An 18426-nucleotide genomic window follows, 5' to 3' on the forward strand; every position below is an offset into this window, starting at 1 on the left:
GATTCTGGAAAATTTAAAATATGCAGATCACACATTGCTGATTCTAGAAAGCTGTAGAAATGTCTGGAAATTATATAAATGGATCATTATCCTGCAGCAGTAGAAGGAGTAGTTTGACTGTTGAAAGTATAGATTACTCCATTTGTTTGCTGCCGACAACCTTTAATCAAACCTGAGTTAACAGCTCTGTTTGTATCATCACCTGGTTGTCATTCACACTATCAAATCATCCGTGTAACCTGTTAAGTGACAGATCTGTTTCAGGCGGCGCTCACGTGTGTAATTAAGTGTATAATACATGCAGCGTCTGAGGGAAAGTGACCTGTGTGGGACCAACAATCAAGCTGTTTGAATGGAAGCAGATGCTCACATGTGACGCGTAGGCGAGCGCTGAATAATGCAACATGGTATCAAATCTCGGTGCTGTGAGAAAAGGCCCCCTTTTCTACACTGCTGCCACTACAGAAGCATATGTAAGCGCTCACAGCTGTTGCACAATGCACGACATTGCTGCATCGTATCATCTGAGTCTGAGCGTCTCCATCTCTCTTTCAATGCACATTATATAGATGAAATGTTTTGAAATCAGATTTGTAACCTTAAAGAGAAATAGATAAACAAATAGATTTCTCAGGAGCTGAATTTCGACATAATAAACTATTTATAAGTGTTTATAGAGTGAAGTTGGTGGTTGTTTCATTTCTCTAATATTGTTTATTTCACACATGTGGTTCTGTTTTTGTTTCTGCTCTGTGACCACATCACAGCTTCACTCTGTTTACTGGCTCACATAACCACACAGATCATAACGCTGAAGCACACACGCTGACCTCTGCTCTCACTCTTCATCATTACACATTTGATAAACATAACAAAGGCTTTGGGTTTTTATGACTGCAACCTTATTTAACTTGGGCTCATGAAAATGTCATTGTGTTCTGGTTGGTATTTCTGTGAGTAAACACACTGTAAGTCTGTTGAGCAGCGAGCTCTATAAATGTTTACGACTCTAAGACCTGTTAAAAACAACTGTTTGCATTTTGTGAGCTAAATGTTCAGGCGACGACCACAATCAATTCATATTTACATATACTGTGTCTGTTATTACTCCAAGTTCATAATAAACAATGATACATTATTCTACTCTGTTCCAAAATCTATTCTATTCTATTGAAAGCCTATTCAGCTGCACATGGTTTCTATTCTCTCCTAACTCGATTCTTCACTATTCTATTCTACAGTAATCAAATGTATTATGTTCTTATCTCCATTCTATTCTTTTGCCCATATATTGTCTGTAATAGCATCTAATCAGAGTCTTTCTGTGGCCATCAGTCTTTGTCACATATTGGAAGACAAACTACTTCCTGTGCTGATCTTCCTTTGAAAGCTGCTGACCCACACATGCTGTTTGCACTCCAGCGTGGCGCTAATGTAATGCCTGGAAGGTTGCCAGTTTGAATTCACAGACCACCTAACGATGCACACTGTAATTGGGTTCAGTGAGTGAATAATGTGGGCCTTTCCCTCTTACTGCCACAGTGCCCCGGAGCAAGGCAGATCCATCACTTTACCTGATTGTTCTTCCCCTTGGCCACACACTCCCTCTTCTTATCCTGAGGAGCCGGCCAGTCGATCTGGAAACAACGATTAAATAAGAAATTTTAATAGACACAAAAACTCAGATTTTTTCTTAAAATAAAAATGATCACATTATCCTTCTCATAATTCATAATCTATTGCCCTTATTTTTCCTCTACAAAGTATTTTCTATATCTTTACTTATGGCTCTAAATTTTGTTTTGTTTTCATTTACCAACTGTATCTAATCTAACTAATCTACAATGACACAAAACTGAAATCAATTGCATTTTTATTTATTTTAAATTATTCATATCCAGGCCAACACAGACTGTTTATTTAACGTATTGATGTAAAACAAATATATTAAATCTTGTATTCAGATCCCTCTTATCCTCAGCTAACTATTTCAGCAGCGACGACGTCTGAAGCAGGAGAGAGAGAGAAATAAGCGAGGAAGGTAAAAGCAGAAATAAAGGAAGTGAAGAAGAAGGAGCTGAGAGTGATGGACAGATGGTGACGGAGGAGTGCACCCCCCCATCCTCTTCCTCCTCACTCATTTCTCTATGTTGAATCTCTCCATCGCACACTAGGGGCTGACAACAGGTGGTCTTCATCACTACTGTAAGACCCTCACTCAAACAGCCTGAACGTGTGTTTGTGTGTGTGTGTGTGTGGGTGTAGCTAATAACTGCTCATTACAAAGGTAAATCAGATGACAATTCCCCAAAGTGCAGCGAGGCAGCGAGCTACACCTCCATCACATGGCTGTGATTATATCGATCGCAATACCGAGCAATTATAGTGAACCGCAGTGGCTTTTAATGTGTATAGCCTTGTGTGTGTGTGCACGTATGTGTGCGTGTATTAGTTCAAGCCGAGGGTATTTAATAGAGTGCTTTGGACAAACACATTTGCCCCAAAGTGATTCACAGGAGGAACAAGGAACACAAATTAAGACAAGGGCAATTAAGAAGAAGATTGAATAAGTGCATCATAAACTCCAAGGAACAGGGCCAGAGCTCCTACATGTGTGTGTGTGTGTGTGTGTGTGTGTTCGCCTGCACACTCACAGTGGATAGATTTGTGCTGTTAGTATTGATGAAATAGCTCCACATTTAGCGCTGGTCTCTACTGTTCAGAATATTCCAATACTTGCTTGATGCTTTTGTATCTTCACTTACGACCAGACGTATAGCAAAGCCATAAATACCATAAATATTGCATAAAGCATCCTTGACAGAAGAGCTTGATGGTCAGGTTTGGGAGCGTTTGATGGTCAGGTTTGGGAGCGCTTAATTTAGCCTCCAGGTTGGAGACGAAGCTGCAGTGACTAATTGTTTATCAATGAAACACAACAAATAAGACAAATGACTTCAGAACAAAGTCAGGAGTTAGTTGGCAAACTGGCATAAACTGATACAAAGCTGATAGTGTAAAGTGTTGATTTGTTGTATCAGTCGATGGTCTTTACCTGCTGCCGCTTGCGTTGAACTTATTGATTTTTATGTTTGAACACCTCTGAAGGTTTGCTTGGCGTTCTGCAGCTCGGGCTGATAAGATTGAGGGTTTATAGGTTTTCGCTTTACTCCTTCAAAAAGCAATTTATCAAACCAAGAAAACACACTTTGGCAAAGATAAACACTAAGACCCAAGCTGTAGAAATAGTCAAAGCAAAGGGGTTTTTACCTAAGAGCTAAACAATCATTATATTTTATTAGGTTTCTGACTGTACAAAAGGAGGAATAGTTTTCAGTTTTCAGAGGGTATTAAACTGTTTACGTGATTAGCGTCTACAAGGCCTAAAGATTTAAAAAAGGCAGGCCAGAAAATAAAATCGGCCTATAAGGAACATGACTCGTTCAACTCTACTTTGATTATCGGCCAGGAATATAAACATTATAGTGTCCTTGGACTCAAAACATGTAGAAAATAAAGTCAGCCTGCACGTTAACAGGCAGCTGGGCAAGTTTCCCCCTTCAAGTTTGCGGAGACACACACGCACACGCACACGCACACGCACACACACACACACACACACACACACATGTTTCTACACATCTCCATGTTCTCAAGTGATCAATAACTGAGCTCCAGACTACTTAAATCAGTGTCACACATTAGAGAAAGACAGTCATAATGTGAGACGCAGCACAGAGGATCTAAATATAGGTCCATATGTGGCAAGAAATCATTGAGAAAGTGGAGTGCACAGGAATGCAAATATATGATGAGATGGAGCTCATTTTGGTAACAGCTGCATGGAAAACAAAGTGCTGTCAATGCTGCTGAGCGTGAGAGTGTGAGTCACTTCCTGGTTTCAACACTTACACACATGTTTTCTGAATGTGTAAGTATTGATTAAACAGATGCTGCTGATGTCATCGCTGCTGCTTCAATGTAAAGAAATTCAGATAATAACCAAAGCATCAGGTCGCTTTGTACAGCTTTGCTCTGAAGGACACAGTGAGATGATGATGAGCTGAGTCAACCAAACTCATAACACTCATAACACGTTTCATTCACCTCATTCTAAGAAATCTCTGTTTAAACGTCTGCATTTCTGTTTCGCCACATTCATTGTCTGAAGTGTGCGACACAAATAAAGATTATTATCATTATGAAATAAGCTGAAATGTGCTTTGCTGATGACACACAGCTGAATCCTTCAAGTGTGTGTGTGTTTGTGTCTTTGTCTCTGCTGTGTGTCGCTGACAAAGCTGCTCACTCTTTAATTGCAAGAGTGGAAACTCTACTCATTTCATCTAAAATATAACCAAATATGTGTGTGTGTGTGTGTGTGTGTGTGTGTTTGTGTGTGTAGTGACAGTTAACCAGGCACTGTGATGTTTCTGTTCCTTTCTTTGAATTTGTAAATATACTAAAGCCTCTAAAATCTGAAGCCCTTGATTATTCATTTGATTTTAGAAGATTTCTAATTATGGATAAATGTACTACAACTCTTACAAATGTTCAAAGAATATAGGAGTATATAAATAAAGATAAAATGTAAACTCTTGATCACAGACTATGCTTGATTCGGGGAAACAATTATTAAAAAAAATGTATTCAAGAAATCAACAAAAAGAAAGAAAGACATTTTCTGAATCTCCCCCGTGTGTGTGTGTGTGTGTGTTACCTGAGGCCGTAGCTGTTTGCTGATGTCATTGGGGTCCAGGGCGAACAGTGCCTCCCGCGCGCCCACGTACAGAACCCTCTCGTGGTCGGACAGAGTCAGCATGCTGTAGTTGGACACGCCTTGGACGCTGAACCTGGCCATGCTGTCCAGCACATCTGCAGGAGGACAGATGCACACGCTGGTTACATTACAGATGGAGGAACGTTTCACACTCTCCCTGTGGAACGTATCCATGCCTCATCTCTCACACCTTCATGCCTCCACACAGCCATTTGTACATTTGTCACACATCTTGTCTCTGGCATCTAAATTCATCGTTAACAAGCCTCTTCTCGGCACGTCGATGAATTCTCCCGAACCTCCACCTCCTATCCAATCCAACACGCCACCTCTAGCCTCATTAAACATTAATGCGAGCCGGCGTTTGACGGTGAAAATGTCATTTAATCTGCAGCTGGGCAAATTGTCCAAAGTGGTGAGACAGAGCTGGCGTCTGCCGAGAAGGTTAAATGATGCCGTTGACCCTTTTTACACCTGTATTAAAATGTAATTTGAATGTTGATACCAAATGTCACGTAGATAAGGTGAAATGTGTGACAAAGCCGACAGATGCATAATGGCCAGCCGCCTCGTCTGTGCTGAAGCGCCACACGGAACACATACCACTCTGATCACCAGCTGTCCAGAGACATTTAATAGCCTCGTTCAACCTCTCTTTACACACTTAAGTAAGCGCGTGCGCCTCCTTGTAGTTTGAAGCTGATTAATGACACTACCTAGAAGAGTTGATGGATTTCTTTTATGTGTTTTTGTACCTGCACATTTTTGTAACGTAACCCACAACGCCTCATTTCTACAAATATGTTTGTTGACAAAGCAAAGCATGCTCGCTGCAATCAACAAATATAGATGAATCAAATTGAATTTGTAATCAGAGCAAACCACCTCCACGTGCACTGTGATGACACAACAAGGGATCCTGTTGTTACCCTCCATGCATTCGGCTTCAACACATGTTCTCCTATACCTGCAGTACGGACAAATACTCTGAGTATTGAGCATATGTAAACGTATTGAGCGATGGAAATCAAAGGGTCTCAACATCGTTCGATCGGTAGAGTTGGAGCTTCGGCTTGAGGCTCAGCGGCGCCTTTACAATCAATAGAACAATCACACAAGAAAACAACAATACACACCAAAACAAATATGCACTCAACAAATCCAAACGCAGAAAGTGGAAGTCATGTGCAGGCAGCGTCTCGGTTAAAAGCATCATCACCAAAAGCCCTCGCAGCTCAAACTAATCAGGCCCTAATGAGTCCATCCTGAGGGCATCCAGCTTTGAGATCAGCAGTAAATGATACGAGCGAGGACGAAGAGACGTGTCTGAGAGCAGCTGTCTCAAGGTCTGTGTTTACTCTAGAAACCCCGAGCCGAAGCAGCTTGCTGATAAGTTCCAGATCTGCATTTAAAAAGCAAAGATAAGGAGCCGGTCGATTTAGAAATAAACATGAACCCACGTTTGAAGAATCAAAATGTGATGTACTGTTACAATTGGCGGTCATGCTTCCAAACCGACACAGTTTGGAGACGCGACCAGCCGAGCTCGAGGACAGCGGGCAGGTGAATCCTGAGGCTCCGTCCTGAGCTGAACTTACACTGTGCTCATCCTAAATGTTGGCAACACTATTTGTTATTGCCGGAACAGCACTTACTGACTGGTACAATTTGGAGTCTTAGACAACATATAAATAATATATTTACATTTAATTATTCATATTTTTCGACCTTTTCCTCTCCATCTTGTACTTGATCCACCAAGGAGGTTATGTTTTGGCCTTTGTTTGTCTGTTTGTGCGCGTGTGTGTGTGTTGGTAGGACAACCCAAAAGGTCACTGAGTTTTATGAAATGTTATGAATTTAAGTTAAAGTTTAATCGCATTTTGAAGCCATAGACAACCATTCAGACTGCTTGTCCGGTGTTTACACTCGGTTACCACTAGATGGTAGCAGACAATATTGACGGTAAAGCCAGGCGTCTAACCAAAACAGTCATTAATATTGGATCTGGATCAGATGAAACTTGATCAGTACAGCACAAACATTGGTGTAAGTTTCAAAGGACTTTCTCCTGCCAGGTGCTGAGACATTTGTATTCACAGACTGGTTCGATAAAGGTTCCATTAAGAGCAGCAATTTGTACGTTAAGGAAATTGACTAACACAATTCTCGACAACAAGCGGAAATTGAGAGGTCTGATTTTGACAAGATTTAGACTGTAATAGCTCAGTCAGTGCAACACCCAAACATTAAAGTATTAAAATGCCTCCATCACAGGAAAAAGCAGCAATTAACTTTGGCTGAACCAAACACCTCGGCTTGGTAACAATAGACGGCTTCACAATGTGGCCCAGCACCATTACTGCCAATTGAGAATGAGATCTGACTCACAATGAGGCCTGAGTGCGGCGCACGAGAGTGCATTTAAATGCATACGAGTAATGGATGTGAATCTGAGGGTGTGATTGGATTGTTCATTATCTCAATAGCACGTCCAGATGCAGATCGCACTCTATGGCCTAAATGAGCTCTTTTACTCTGATTAGGCGATTACTCAAGTATTAACAGAATATTAGTCTGCTTGTAAACCCAGATATTGATCTTTTGACATCAAATAGCTGAGTCAATATCATTTATCTCAGGACTGTCTCATTCATTGTGGGGTTTGCCGATGTTGTGTTTCTGCCTGCAGACCGACACAAACAACCTCCTCAGGATTACGAGAGAATAACAAAGTGCTCAGCGGCAGGATTGTTGATTTTATAGCCTAATAAAATAGTTTGTGATTATGTGAGCGCGTGATGAACATTGCCAAGATGTCAAAACTTGAAATACGTTTTGCAATCATATTATCAAGCGTTTTTTTCTTAGAGTTCACATACCAGACCAATTTGCTGCCTTCATCACTGCAGAATAGGTATAGTATATTAATTAAATGTATGGATTTATAAAAAGTGGAATAAAGTTCTTGCCAGAGGAGACTTCTGACTTACATTGATTTATCACCTTAGACACACGAGATTGTTTGATCTCAAGTCTTACATTGCCTGTTTTGACCTGCAACTTTTTGCTTTTTGAGACCTTAAAGTGTTACCTGAAACGGCCCGCTTTCACTCAGCGTGCACAGTGGTGCGGTGAGAGGGAGCAGAAATGTCTTGATGTGTTTTTGTACACTGAAGTGTTGCGATGGTAAAGTAAAATAAGACTGTGAAATGAGCACACACACACACACACACACCCACACACTCCCAATCACCCAATCAGCGAGAGAGAAACTAAAGTAGCAAAGCTGAAGAGAAAACAGAAGAGTGAAAGTGAACTTCAGAGTGATGGTGTTTAGTTTTCATTATCCACTCTCTCAATGCTTGTAGTGTCACCTTGTACTCCTCTCTCTCTCTCTCTCTCTCTCTCTCTCTCTCTCTCTCTCTCTCTCCCTCTATTTCCCACTTTATCCACGATGAAAGAACGCATGCAAACGAGCGGTGACAACAGCCAGGCTGCACGTAATGTGATCATATTAACTGAATGACAATATTCCCTTTTTTTTAAGTCAACAGGAGAGAGGAATGTTCTCACCTCCTCCAATTTTTTCCCCAGTGAAAATAGAGAGAGAGAGAAAGAGAGAGAGAGAGAGAGAGAGATCCAGGGAGAGAGAAGCAGTAAGTGGTGTGATTTATGGTGTGACTAACTGCTCATGTGACGCCATGGCCTAGTTGGGACTAGATAAGATTTATATACAGTACAAACACACACATTCACACACACAGGCACGCACGCACGCACGCACGCAGGGAGGGAGGTATTGGGTAGAAAAGTGAAGGCATGTAGGTTTGAATTTGTCTTTCATATATCATCGTAAGCAGTGAAAAGCTGTTTTTGTTTGTTGTTTACACAGCGAGAAATCAAGCTGAACTCAAGTGTGGAAGAACGATGATGACTATTTCAGTTAGTAATTTTTTTTTTAGCAATTTCCCTCAGGATAATTAAGTATCTTTTTCTTGATTATTTTTTCAAAAATGTTATATGGAATACAAAACATTTATCTTTTATATTATTAAAATAACATAACAAATTATTAAAATTTTTTCCCATACAGAATAATTGAAAATTTTCAGAAACAAGTGGCAATTGGTTGGAAATTTCAACACAGAAACTTAATTTCTTTAGCTAATAAATAAACTGAAAAATGTCTCACTAATTGATAAAACATTAAAGTGAAATTCAAAATCATCAAAATTCCAAGTGTTGCTCTGAATAATTTTTACACCAGCAGCTCACAAACTGAATGAGAAGCACTGGGCGCTCTTCACCAAAGGGGGCGCTGTGGGCTGTAAATACCTGAGCTGATATTCTGTGGAGCATTTTAATAACAACACTAATAGGGTTTTTTTCCTCCCACTGTTGCATCGGTAATTGTTTTCCTGGAAACAATATTCAGGCACCAAACCTCCACGGAAATCTTATGATTCCTGGATAAATAAATGGTAAACAGTGCATATGAAAGGTACAAAAGGGAGGAACGAGAGAGATAGAGAGAGAGAGAGAGAAGAGAAGGAGAGGAGGGAGTAACAGGAGGTTAAGGAAGGAAGGAAGGAGGATAAGAACTCAACTCAACTCTTTATCTGAAGAGCGTGAATAAACATTGGAGAGATGCCCCATCTCTCCAATGCGAGAGAGGGAGAGAGAGCAAATGAGAGAGAGAGAGAGAGAGAGAGAGAGAGAGAGAGAGAGGAGAGATGCAGTGTCCTCATGGGAGAATTGAGCACATCTGCTATGTTCCACGCAGGCAGGCAAAAAAAAACTGAAAGCTTACAGACTGAGATGCACTCATACACATTCATTCACACTCACACACACACACACACGAACACACTGCTGATCAGCTCTCCTGGGTACCTGCTCAGCGACTTGAACGCCTCTCCTCCAGCAGCAGGAAGCGTTTGCTCTGAGGCTCGTTTGAAGTGATCACAGACTCTGTCATTAAAAGGGCCGACGCTCTTACCATCTGCCACCACACTGTGGCAGCCCTGAGGCACTGTGTGTGTGTGTGTGTGTGTGTGTGACCGGTGACAAAGTCCAAGTAAACACATCACACACCTGCATCTGTCTCTGTAAAGGGACGTGTGTGTGCATTCAGATCATCAGAGGATTTAAGGTGCATTTATTGTCGTGGAACTGAATTTAACACTATATAATCACAGATACAAGTTCTTATGACTTAAGAAACTTTTTTCCCCACTTAGTAAGCAATAAGTTTGTTGTTTACAGATTTGTTTCCTTGTTTCCTTGGGTTAGGGTTTTTTTGTAAATATTTTCTTATTATTTATTCTTTAAATAATTTTCTATTTTCTTGAATAATCTAGAATTTTTTTCTGGCACTTCAAACTCTGCATGACACAAAACAAACTCATTAAGTCAAACTGTAAATCTGAGCTCTTTATTTACTGCATTTAGGATCTTTTAACACTTTTCAAAGCTTTAAACGTGGATTACTTTAAGGAGCTTGTGAGAGTGTGTGTGTGTGTGCGTGTGTGTGTGTGTGCTGAGGCGGTCTGGCTTAAATTACAAGGCCTTTGATGCTCGCTGACAACAGAGCGGAAAAAGAAGAAGCAGAATCTAAATAAAAGCGAGTGAATATGAGATGAGGAGAGGCGGAGCCATGAGAGAGACACACACCAACGAAGAAGAGGGAAAATACAGAAGATCGGCCTGACCTGAGGTCAACACCATGGAAACACCGATCAGAGCACTGGAGCCTGTATGTGTGTGTGTGTGTGCGCGTGTGTGAGGAAAGATAGAAGAGAAATAGAATGAAACAGAGTGTGACAGGCGTTTGACGTGTGTGTGTGTTTGTATAATGTATTGTTTCTGTTAAGTGAGCGACATGAAAGGGATTCACAGAATGTAACGATTTGTGGTCTTTTAAAAGAACCAAAACAGAGGATTTGCACATTTTCACTGTCAGAAGTATAAAAGAGCAGCGAGTGTTGGATCCCTGTGGAGTTCAATGCTCAAATATGAATATGTTCTTCTTCTTTACACCATGTCAGACTTTGACTTATCACATTCTTCACATTTCTGCCAAAGAAACATTCTCTCTCTCTCTTGCAATTACACACACACATATTTCTCTCTCTGTCTCTCTCTCTGAGCACTGATCAATAACCTCAATCGGGACTCGATCACGTGATATGAAATGAATAAAGTTGTTGTATTTCCCCTTCAATTTATTTATATTGTAGAAGTTCTGCTTCTGTGTACTGGTTTATTTTATTTATATGTATCTACTTTAGTTGTCCAGGAATGTATTTGGCAAAGTGACTAGGAGAACACAATGACTCTGCAAAGCTGAAGGCTGAAGTACATACAACTGAAAAATGTCTGGATTTTCATTACGAATGACGCCAGTTGGATGTCAACCTTCAAATCTTCTTTACGGGTAAACGAAACACAATGTGTGTGTGTGTATGTGTGGGAAGATGAATGGCGAGGCCCCTGGAGGAAACGTCGGCGTGTTCAGATTCTCCAGATGTGCGTGTACGCGCGTGCATATTTCACTGTCGGACATCTCAGGGTCACGTCTCCACTGAGCCAAACCGAACCGAGCTGGACCGAGCCGAGGGGAGGACACTGAGGAGGAGGAAGAGGAGGGCGGGCAGCTGCAGAGGCCTGGGTCCAGGCCTGGCCTCTGTGATCCTCCTCTGCCGGGCCAGCCTGGCTCTCCTCTTCGCGTCGCCTATAAATACATGCGTCCTCTGCTTATAGCTTGAAACCACCGAGCCTCTCGAACACCAAACTGTGATTAAGGGGCTATTTTAGGACGGCTTTGAAGCAGACACACACAAACACACACACACACACACACACACACACACACAAACGAGGGACAGGCGAAGGGAGTGTGTGTGGAGACAGAGAAGGGAGAGACAACGCACAGCCTCCACGTAAACCTGCAGACATACACAGACAGTCTATGCGCTCCAGCAGGTACCCTCTTTAAAACAAAACACACACACACACACACACACACACAAACTCCCCCGCAGTTTTGCGACTGTGTCTGGAACAAAGTGTGTGGAACAGACGAGGAGCTCACAGGAGAGTCGGGTTGGTGCGACAGAATGGGAGCACGCAGAGACGGGGACAGTCGGGAGCTGCAGAAACACCGTTTTTGTAATTCTGGACCCATTGTAGGTCATTACGAGGAGTTTTCCCTGTTCCATTTTGGGGCTAACTCAGCAGCCTCTCGCCTCTTAATTTGAGCTGCGCGTTTCCAGCGGCAAGCTCCTCATTTGCAGTCAAACTGTCCTTCAAGTCCAGTGAAGATTATGGAAATGAGACAGACGCGAGTGAGCCACTGCGAGTTCCCCGCAGGGAGATCTGTTCAAACGCGTCCCCCTCCTCATCAGACCACAGCCTCCTGAGGGGCTTCATCTCCTTCATCTCCTTGAAGGCTCGATCTGGCTGCTGCTGTACAGAAACCTGATTCAGGACCTTCAACACTCAAACCAGGATATACCAATTTTACAATTCGGAATCTGCAATCAGAAGTCACATTTATGAGTTGTTAATGAGGGATTCTTGACCCAACATGAGTTTATCAGATGTAGCTCGATGTATAACATGATAACAGATTTGACCCAAAACTGACATGGAAGCACGAAACACCAGAAGGAAACTTTTGCGCCGACACCTTTCTGTTGATTTAATTGAGGGTGAAGTTATGAAACGCACACGTGTTTTTGTAGTTTTCGGTTTTGTTTTCAGTCTCGGTTTTTGCTGCTAAATCAAGACGTTCTACACAATCTTCCCTGTGAACGTTCCAGATTTACGACCACAGCTCTCCTGAGAAAAGTAATGTATTATATGCGATACTGGCTGTCAAACTCAGCTCAGTAAGAGCCTCCACAGTGAAAGTAATATTTTATTATCATTATTAACAGCTGGCAACCGTCACTTCCTGCTCCCCTGAGATGAAACCAGAGCAGATTTATAAGAAATAAAAATAACTCATTGAGATTTTGATCATTATCAAAAAAAGGATGAGACTCTTGTAAAACTTTTGAGCCTTTTCATCATTTCCCAAAGCAACAAACACACCCCGTATTGGAAAACACATTCTGAAAATGCACAACGACAGGATTTTCACGACGGTGTAAACTCTGTAAATAACACCAGAACAAAACACTCACAACCGCCCCCACACCCACACACACAAACACACACATTGTCTGAATGAATATGCAGTAAGGCATATTATTAGACGGACTGATGTATGTTTCTGATCCAAACCCTGAGTCACCGCGGCGTCCCGCGTGTCAGCTGTGTTTTGCATGATTGTTTCTCGTAAACAGTCTTGGCGGTGGAGCAACGGAATCATACAAAATTGGAAGAATTGGGAGGGAAGGTGGGAGGAGAGGACGCGGTGAAAGTGGATTAACACCACAACGGAACAAGTGAGTGAGAGAGAGAGAGAGAGGGAGAGAGAGAGAGAGAAAGAGAGAGAGGATGAAAGTGAGGGATGAAAGAGTCATGACTCAGCGGGGGGTGGGGGCAGAACAAGCAGAATGAGGCAAGATCTGGATGCTGCCACAAGACAGGCTTCTCAATTACACAACACACACACACACACACACACACACACACACACACACACACACACACCCTCCACCACGCATGTCCCGTATGAGTGGCCTTTAATGCCACTGAGCCTGCGGCAACCTGCACTGCTGTTGATAAAGTCACGACCTGTGAACCTCATGTGATATTGGGGTCAATATGTTTATGACTGTACTAGGTCCAAATATGGTACGAAATGATTGTCAATCAATTTGCTGCAAAGCCTTTCCTAATGTGTCATCTTTCCTTCGTACACAGCAACTGATCACACAGAATCTGCAAATGAAAGAATCCCTTTAGTCTCGTCTATGTATGTAAATGTCTTTGTGTCTCTGCAGCGTTCCGCCTCATTTGCAGTACAGACGTAAATCAGACGACAGCGTTTGTTATATAAGTGTGTGTTTCACTTGAATGTACAGATCCAAAGCAACATGACAGGAAGCAGCTCCAGGCTGCAGCAGAGCTCCACTCTGGTGTAATAACAGTATGGGGACGTTTGGTTGACACCAGGTGAGGCAGGTGATTGTTCGCGGCTCGTCATCCGTCTCTAGATCTTCTGAGACTCTGTTCTGCATTTCAGCTGGCTGCTTCTACAAACGAGTGCAGAGGAGCACTCAGGTTTTTTCAGCGAACACACTCACAAACGCACAGGAACACGCCGCCACCGCCGCTGTGATCAGCCAGAAAAACACGGGAAGGCACTAGAGAGCGGCTGGATACCTGGATATCAACGCACGCTTTGCACCAGCAGGACGACGAAGGTTATAAATCAGCTTTTTCAAATGTCATGTGTGCACCTTTATGTGACTCAATCTGTCTCAAACTGAAGTGGGTTTACTCAGATGTAGATTATTAGAGCATAATTTGGTAAAATGTAAACTTTTTAATCAGATTTCGCCTCAAACTGAGATTTTGCAAACCTCGAGAGCTGCGAACGCTTCATCATATTTTGCCTTTAAACTGAAGTCAGTACAGATTCTGATTTATAAAGATATGGCCCAGTGTCTTAAACCATATATAGGATGTATAGAAGGTATACAGTGCCAGGCGCTTTAACCCAAAGCTATGGTCTCACTCTGACTCTCATGTTCTTAGGAGGTGCTTAAGATAAGAGAGCACGTACAGTGGCACTTTAATTTTAATGCACACACACACAGAGAGAGAAAGAGAGAAAGAAAGAAAGAGAGAGAGAGAGAGAGAGAGAGAGAGAGAGAGAGAGAGAGAGAGAGAGAGAGAGAGACAGCACTCCAGGTCCTGACGTCAGGTCCCGGCTGTTAATCTGCTGACCAATCAGAACAGGGTCAGGAGATGAGTGGCACTCGAGGAAGATAAAACAGACGTGATGAGTCCTTGTCCTCCGACAAACCCAACACACACACACATACACTTACACACAAGTCCTCATCATCTCCGCCAGTCACGCACAGCCTCGCTGCTTCCTCCTCTGCGTCTCTCTCAACCACTCATTACTGTAATTGGAGGGTTTGGAGGAGATACGACAGAGAGGGAGAGGGAGGGAGAGAGAGAGACAGAGAGGGAGAGAGAGAGCGAGAGAGAGAGAGAGGGAGAGAGAGAGACAGAGAGGGAGAGAGAAAGCGAGAGAGAGAGAGAGAGAGAGAGGGAGAGAGAGACAGAGAGCGATAGAGGGAGAGAGAGGGAGAGACAGAGAGCGATAGAGAGAGAGGGAGAGGGAGAGAGCGATAGAGAGAGAGGGAGTTTATGGAGGTCAGAGGCCCTGCCCCTCTCCACCCTCCTCCTCGTTTTTCCTCCCACCACCTTTCTTTCTGCTTCTCTTTCTCCCAATCAAACACTCACTTTAGCTTCAGCCTTTCTTCGCTGCGTCAAAGCAAAAATAAATATCTCATTTCAAGGAGGCTTCACTTCTCTTTCTCTCATTCTTTCTTTCTTGCTTTAACCGCAAACGCAGCATTTTCTGGTACTTCTGGCCTCTGTCAGTATGCTGGGCTGAGTGTGTGTGTGTGTGTGTGTTGAAAGCCTAAGCCTAAGACTAAAAAGCAACAACAAAAACAGCTGAAAAGACAGGGGAGGGTGAAGAGAGAGAGAAGAGAGATGTCTGAGGGCAGAGAGCCGCATTTATCCAGCTCAAGTGTTTTGTCCGGGTTGCGGCTGTGAAACAGCTTAAAAGCGACTCCACGGATTCGCCAATCAGCCATCGGCATTCCAGCGAGGAATGGAAGAGAAACAGAGACTGAGAGACGAGAGAGAGATGCAATAGAACGACTGCAATGAAAAGAAGAACAATGGATGACAAACGATATGAACAACAGGAATTCTGCAGTTATTTAAACTCCTTTCCAAGACTTTTCCTTCATTTCAAGATTTCAAGTTCAGAATGGAAAATTTAATGCAATCAAATTTTCCAAATGTTCAGGATATTTTACCACTTTAAAGGACTGGAGCTGAGTTACCTCCTCTGGAAACGAGACAAACTAGGAAAAACAACAAGTGACAGAGCGAACGGACGAGAGGAAGAGAGAGAGTGAGAGAGACAGAGGGAGAGGGAGAGAGATGTAGACAGAGAGAGGGAGAGAGGGAGAGAGAGAGAGTGAGACACAGAGAGAGAGGACGAGAGCGAGAGACAGAGTCAGAGAGAGAGACAGACAGACAGACAGAGAGAGAGAGAGAGAGAGAGAGAGAGAGAGAGAGAGAGAGAGAGAGAGAGAGAGAGAGAGCTTGCAGCCTCATTGGAAGCTGTGTGTAATTGTAAGGCTGGAGAGGGGGAGGGGTGAGAGTAAATATTCCTATCTCTTCAACCATCTCTGCCCCCTCACGCACACGCACACAGACACACACACACACACACACACAGCCCCGAGCTCTAAATCCCTCAGACTGCCAGCGTAAGCACAACACTAACACACACACGCGCGCACTCTCTCTCTCTGCCTCACACACACTCACACATAAACAAAAGGGGATTAGATAGACAGATGCACGGATACACACACACACACACACACACACACACACACAAACACACACACACGCCCTCTGTGCCCTCACATTTCCTCTCGCTTTTGTTTTTCCTTCTTCTTCTTCTCGTCTTTCTTGAAAACTCAGACTGCATACTAACAGCAGCTCTCCATTACACATACACACACTCTGCTAAAGATTGTGTGTATGTGTGCAGAGATGTTTTTCCGCGCTAAACGACTGCGTGCAACTATTTCTCTTCGCCTGTCGTCCGTCTGAACATACTTTCTGTCCTTTTAAGGCAGTCAGTGTCTCTCTCTCTCTCTCTCTCTCTCTCTCTCTCTCCTTTCCTCCTCCTCTCTTTCAGTTCGTTCCTCTCTAAACATCTCATTCTCTATCCTGCTCGTCTCTCTGTTCTTTCCCGACGTTTTGTTCGTTTCCAAAGCAAAGCGGTTCGTATTGAACTCTTACAGTTTGACAGACGTGGTGCGATTTGCTTTCTTCTTCTTTCCTCCTCTGTCATGTGGCGTTTCAAAATGTTTCCACAGGTTAAAAGATGAAACGTGTCACTGAAGTGGCATTTGAATTATGCAGGGATGATCTAAACGGCTCATACGTTAATGTGTAAATGTTAACACTAGATTAGAGTCTGACAAAGACTGTTTACTCTGAGCAGAAAGGGCAAACGCGTTGCTATGGTGACAGGCGAGGCCGCCATCTTGATTCCCAGCCAATTCTAGTCAATAAATCGGTAACAGATTAGATCAAAAGATTTCATCAGAATAAGAAAAATGTAGACATTTGCTCGACTTCTCCAGGACCTCCACGTTACCTTGTGACCCCATCTGAAGACCAGAGTTAGCTTTATTCCCACCTTTCAGATATGTTCATGTTTTTCAGAAAAATAAAACCGTGTGACTGAAAACAAGATAATTTCTGGGAGTGCACTTCCCCCTTCCTGCTTCCTTATCAGATCAGCACACGCCCGTGCTCGCTGAGTGTGTGCATGTGTGTGCATGTGCATGTGTGTGTGTGTGTGATGCTGCAGCTGCTTTGTCACATTGAGCGTTTCAACACAAGCTATTGACAACCTGTCGATTGTTTATTCCGACCTAATCCCTAAATTCTCCCTTTCCCCTCCTCCACCTCCACTGCTGGTGATGAAGGGATGAGAGCTGAACGGAAAACACAACAGACACACACACACACACACACGCACACATACACACACACACATGCATGCAAACCCATTCTTCTGGTGAAAGGGGCTGAAATCGGAGCTCTTTGTGAAGACACCTTGAGAGCATTTGGGGTTTGTGCGATGAGCCGAGGCGAGGAGGGGGGGAGGGTGAAACAAGAGGGAGGTAAAGATACGGGATGAAAGGTGGGACGGAGGTGAGATCTCTCTGTCTTTTCTCTCCCGCTTCTCTTTGGGAGCATTTGCCTAATCCCCCAGAGACAGAATGAACCACTTCCTCTCTTGAGCGATAAATCTAACTGAGAAAAGACATTTTCTCTTCGCCTGCGAGGATCAGCGGCGCTCCACGACAACGACGACCGGCTGAGATAAAAGAGAGCAAACACGGCTGAGCACCGGGACGAAAACGAGATGCTGCTTTGATGATAAAATGCTTGACTTTATCTTTTATTGATAATGGGAAATCAAAAGTGTCTGATCTGAAGGAGGAAGATGAGGAGATATTTTTATCATTATTGGCTTTATATCAGATGTCAGAGCGCAGAGCGCTAAACATACATACAGGAAGTAACTAAAGTAACTAAATACATTTCCTCAAACACTGACATCCTTGTACAGAACTCCAGGTTTTCCATTTTGTTTCCAACTCTGTCTACTTCACTTCATCACAAAGAGAACAAATCACATGTGTTTTTACCTCCACAGATGAGCTTGTGTAATGTTTCTGCTTCGTCATGTATGTGTGTGTGTGTTCACTTGAAAGGTTCAGATGGATTGTTATCAGATATTCTGAAGAGGGGGGTCGTGGGCCAGGGAACGTCGCTGTAGATGTTGCAGCAGATCCAGATCAGTTTTGACATTATTATTTTATTTTAAAATTATTTGAAGGCCATAG

The 18426-nt window shown here is 43.0% G+C and overlaps 1 protein-coding gene across 2 annotated transcripts in view; it reads right to left on the minus strand.

Moving 5' to 3' along the window:
* Window positions 1-18426, minus strand: part of sema4c (sema domain, immunoglobulin domain (Ig), transmembrane domain (TM) and short cytoplasmic domain, (semaphorin) 4C) — a 74706-nt gene that overhangs the window by 17653 nt on the left and 38627 nt on the right. For both annotated transcript variants that reach the window (XM_076151047.1, XM_076151046.1), the window contains 2 exons: window positions 4721-4875; window positions 1575-1637 (listed from right to left, as the gene is read on the minus strand). In XM_076151047.1, the coding sequence (XP_076007162.1) occupies window positions 1575-1637; window positions 4721-4875 (218 nt within the window). The remainder of the gene's footprint in view (window positions 1-1574; window positions 1638-4720; window positions 4876-18426) is intronic.

This window comes from Genypterus blacodes, unplaced genomic scaffold (assembly GCF_046128005.1).
Source record: "Genypterus blacodes isolate CSIRO-AG114 ecotype Tasmania unplaced genomic scaffold, CSIRO-AGI_Gbla_v1 ptg000053l_1, whole genome shotgun sequence".
Taxonomy (NCBI): domain Eukaryota; kingdom Metazoa; phylum Chordata; class Actinopteri; order Ophidiiformes; family Ophidiidae; genus Genypterus; species Genypterus blacodes.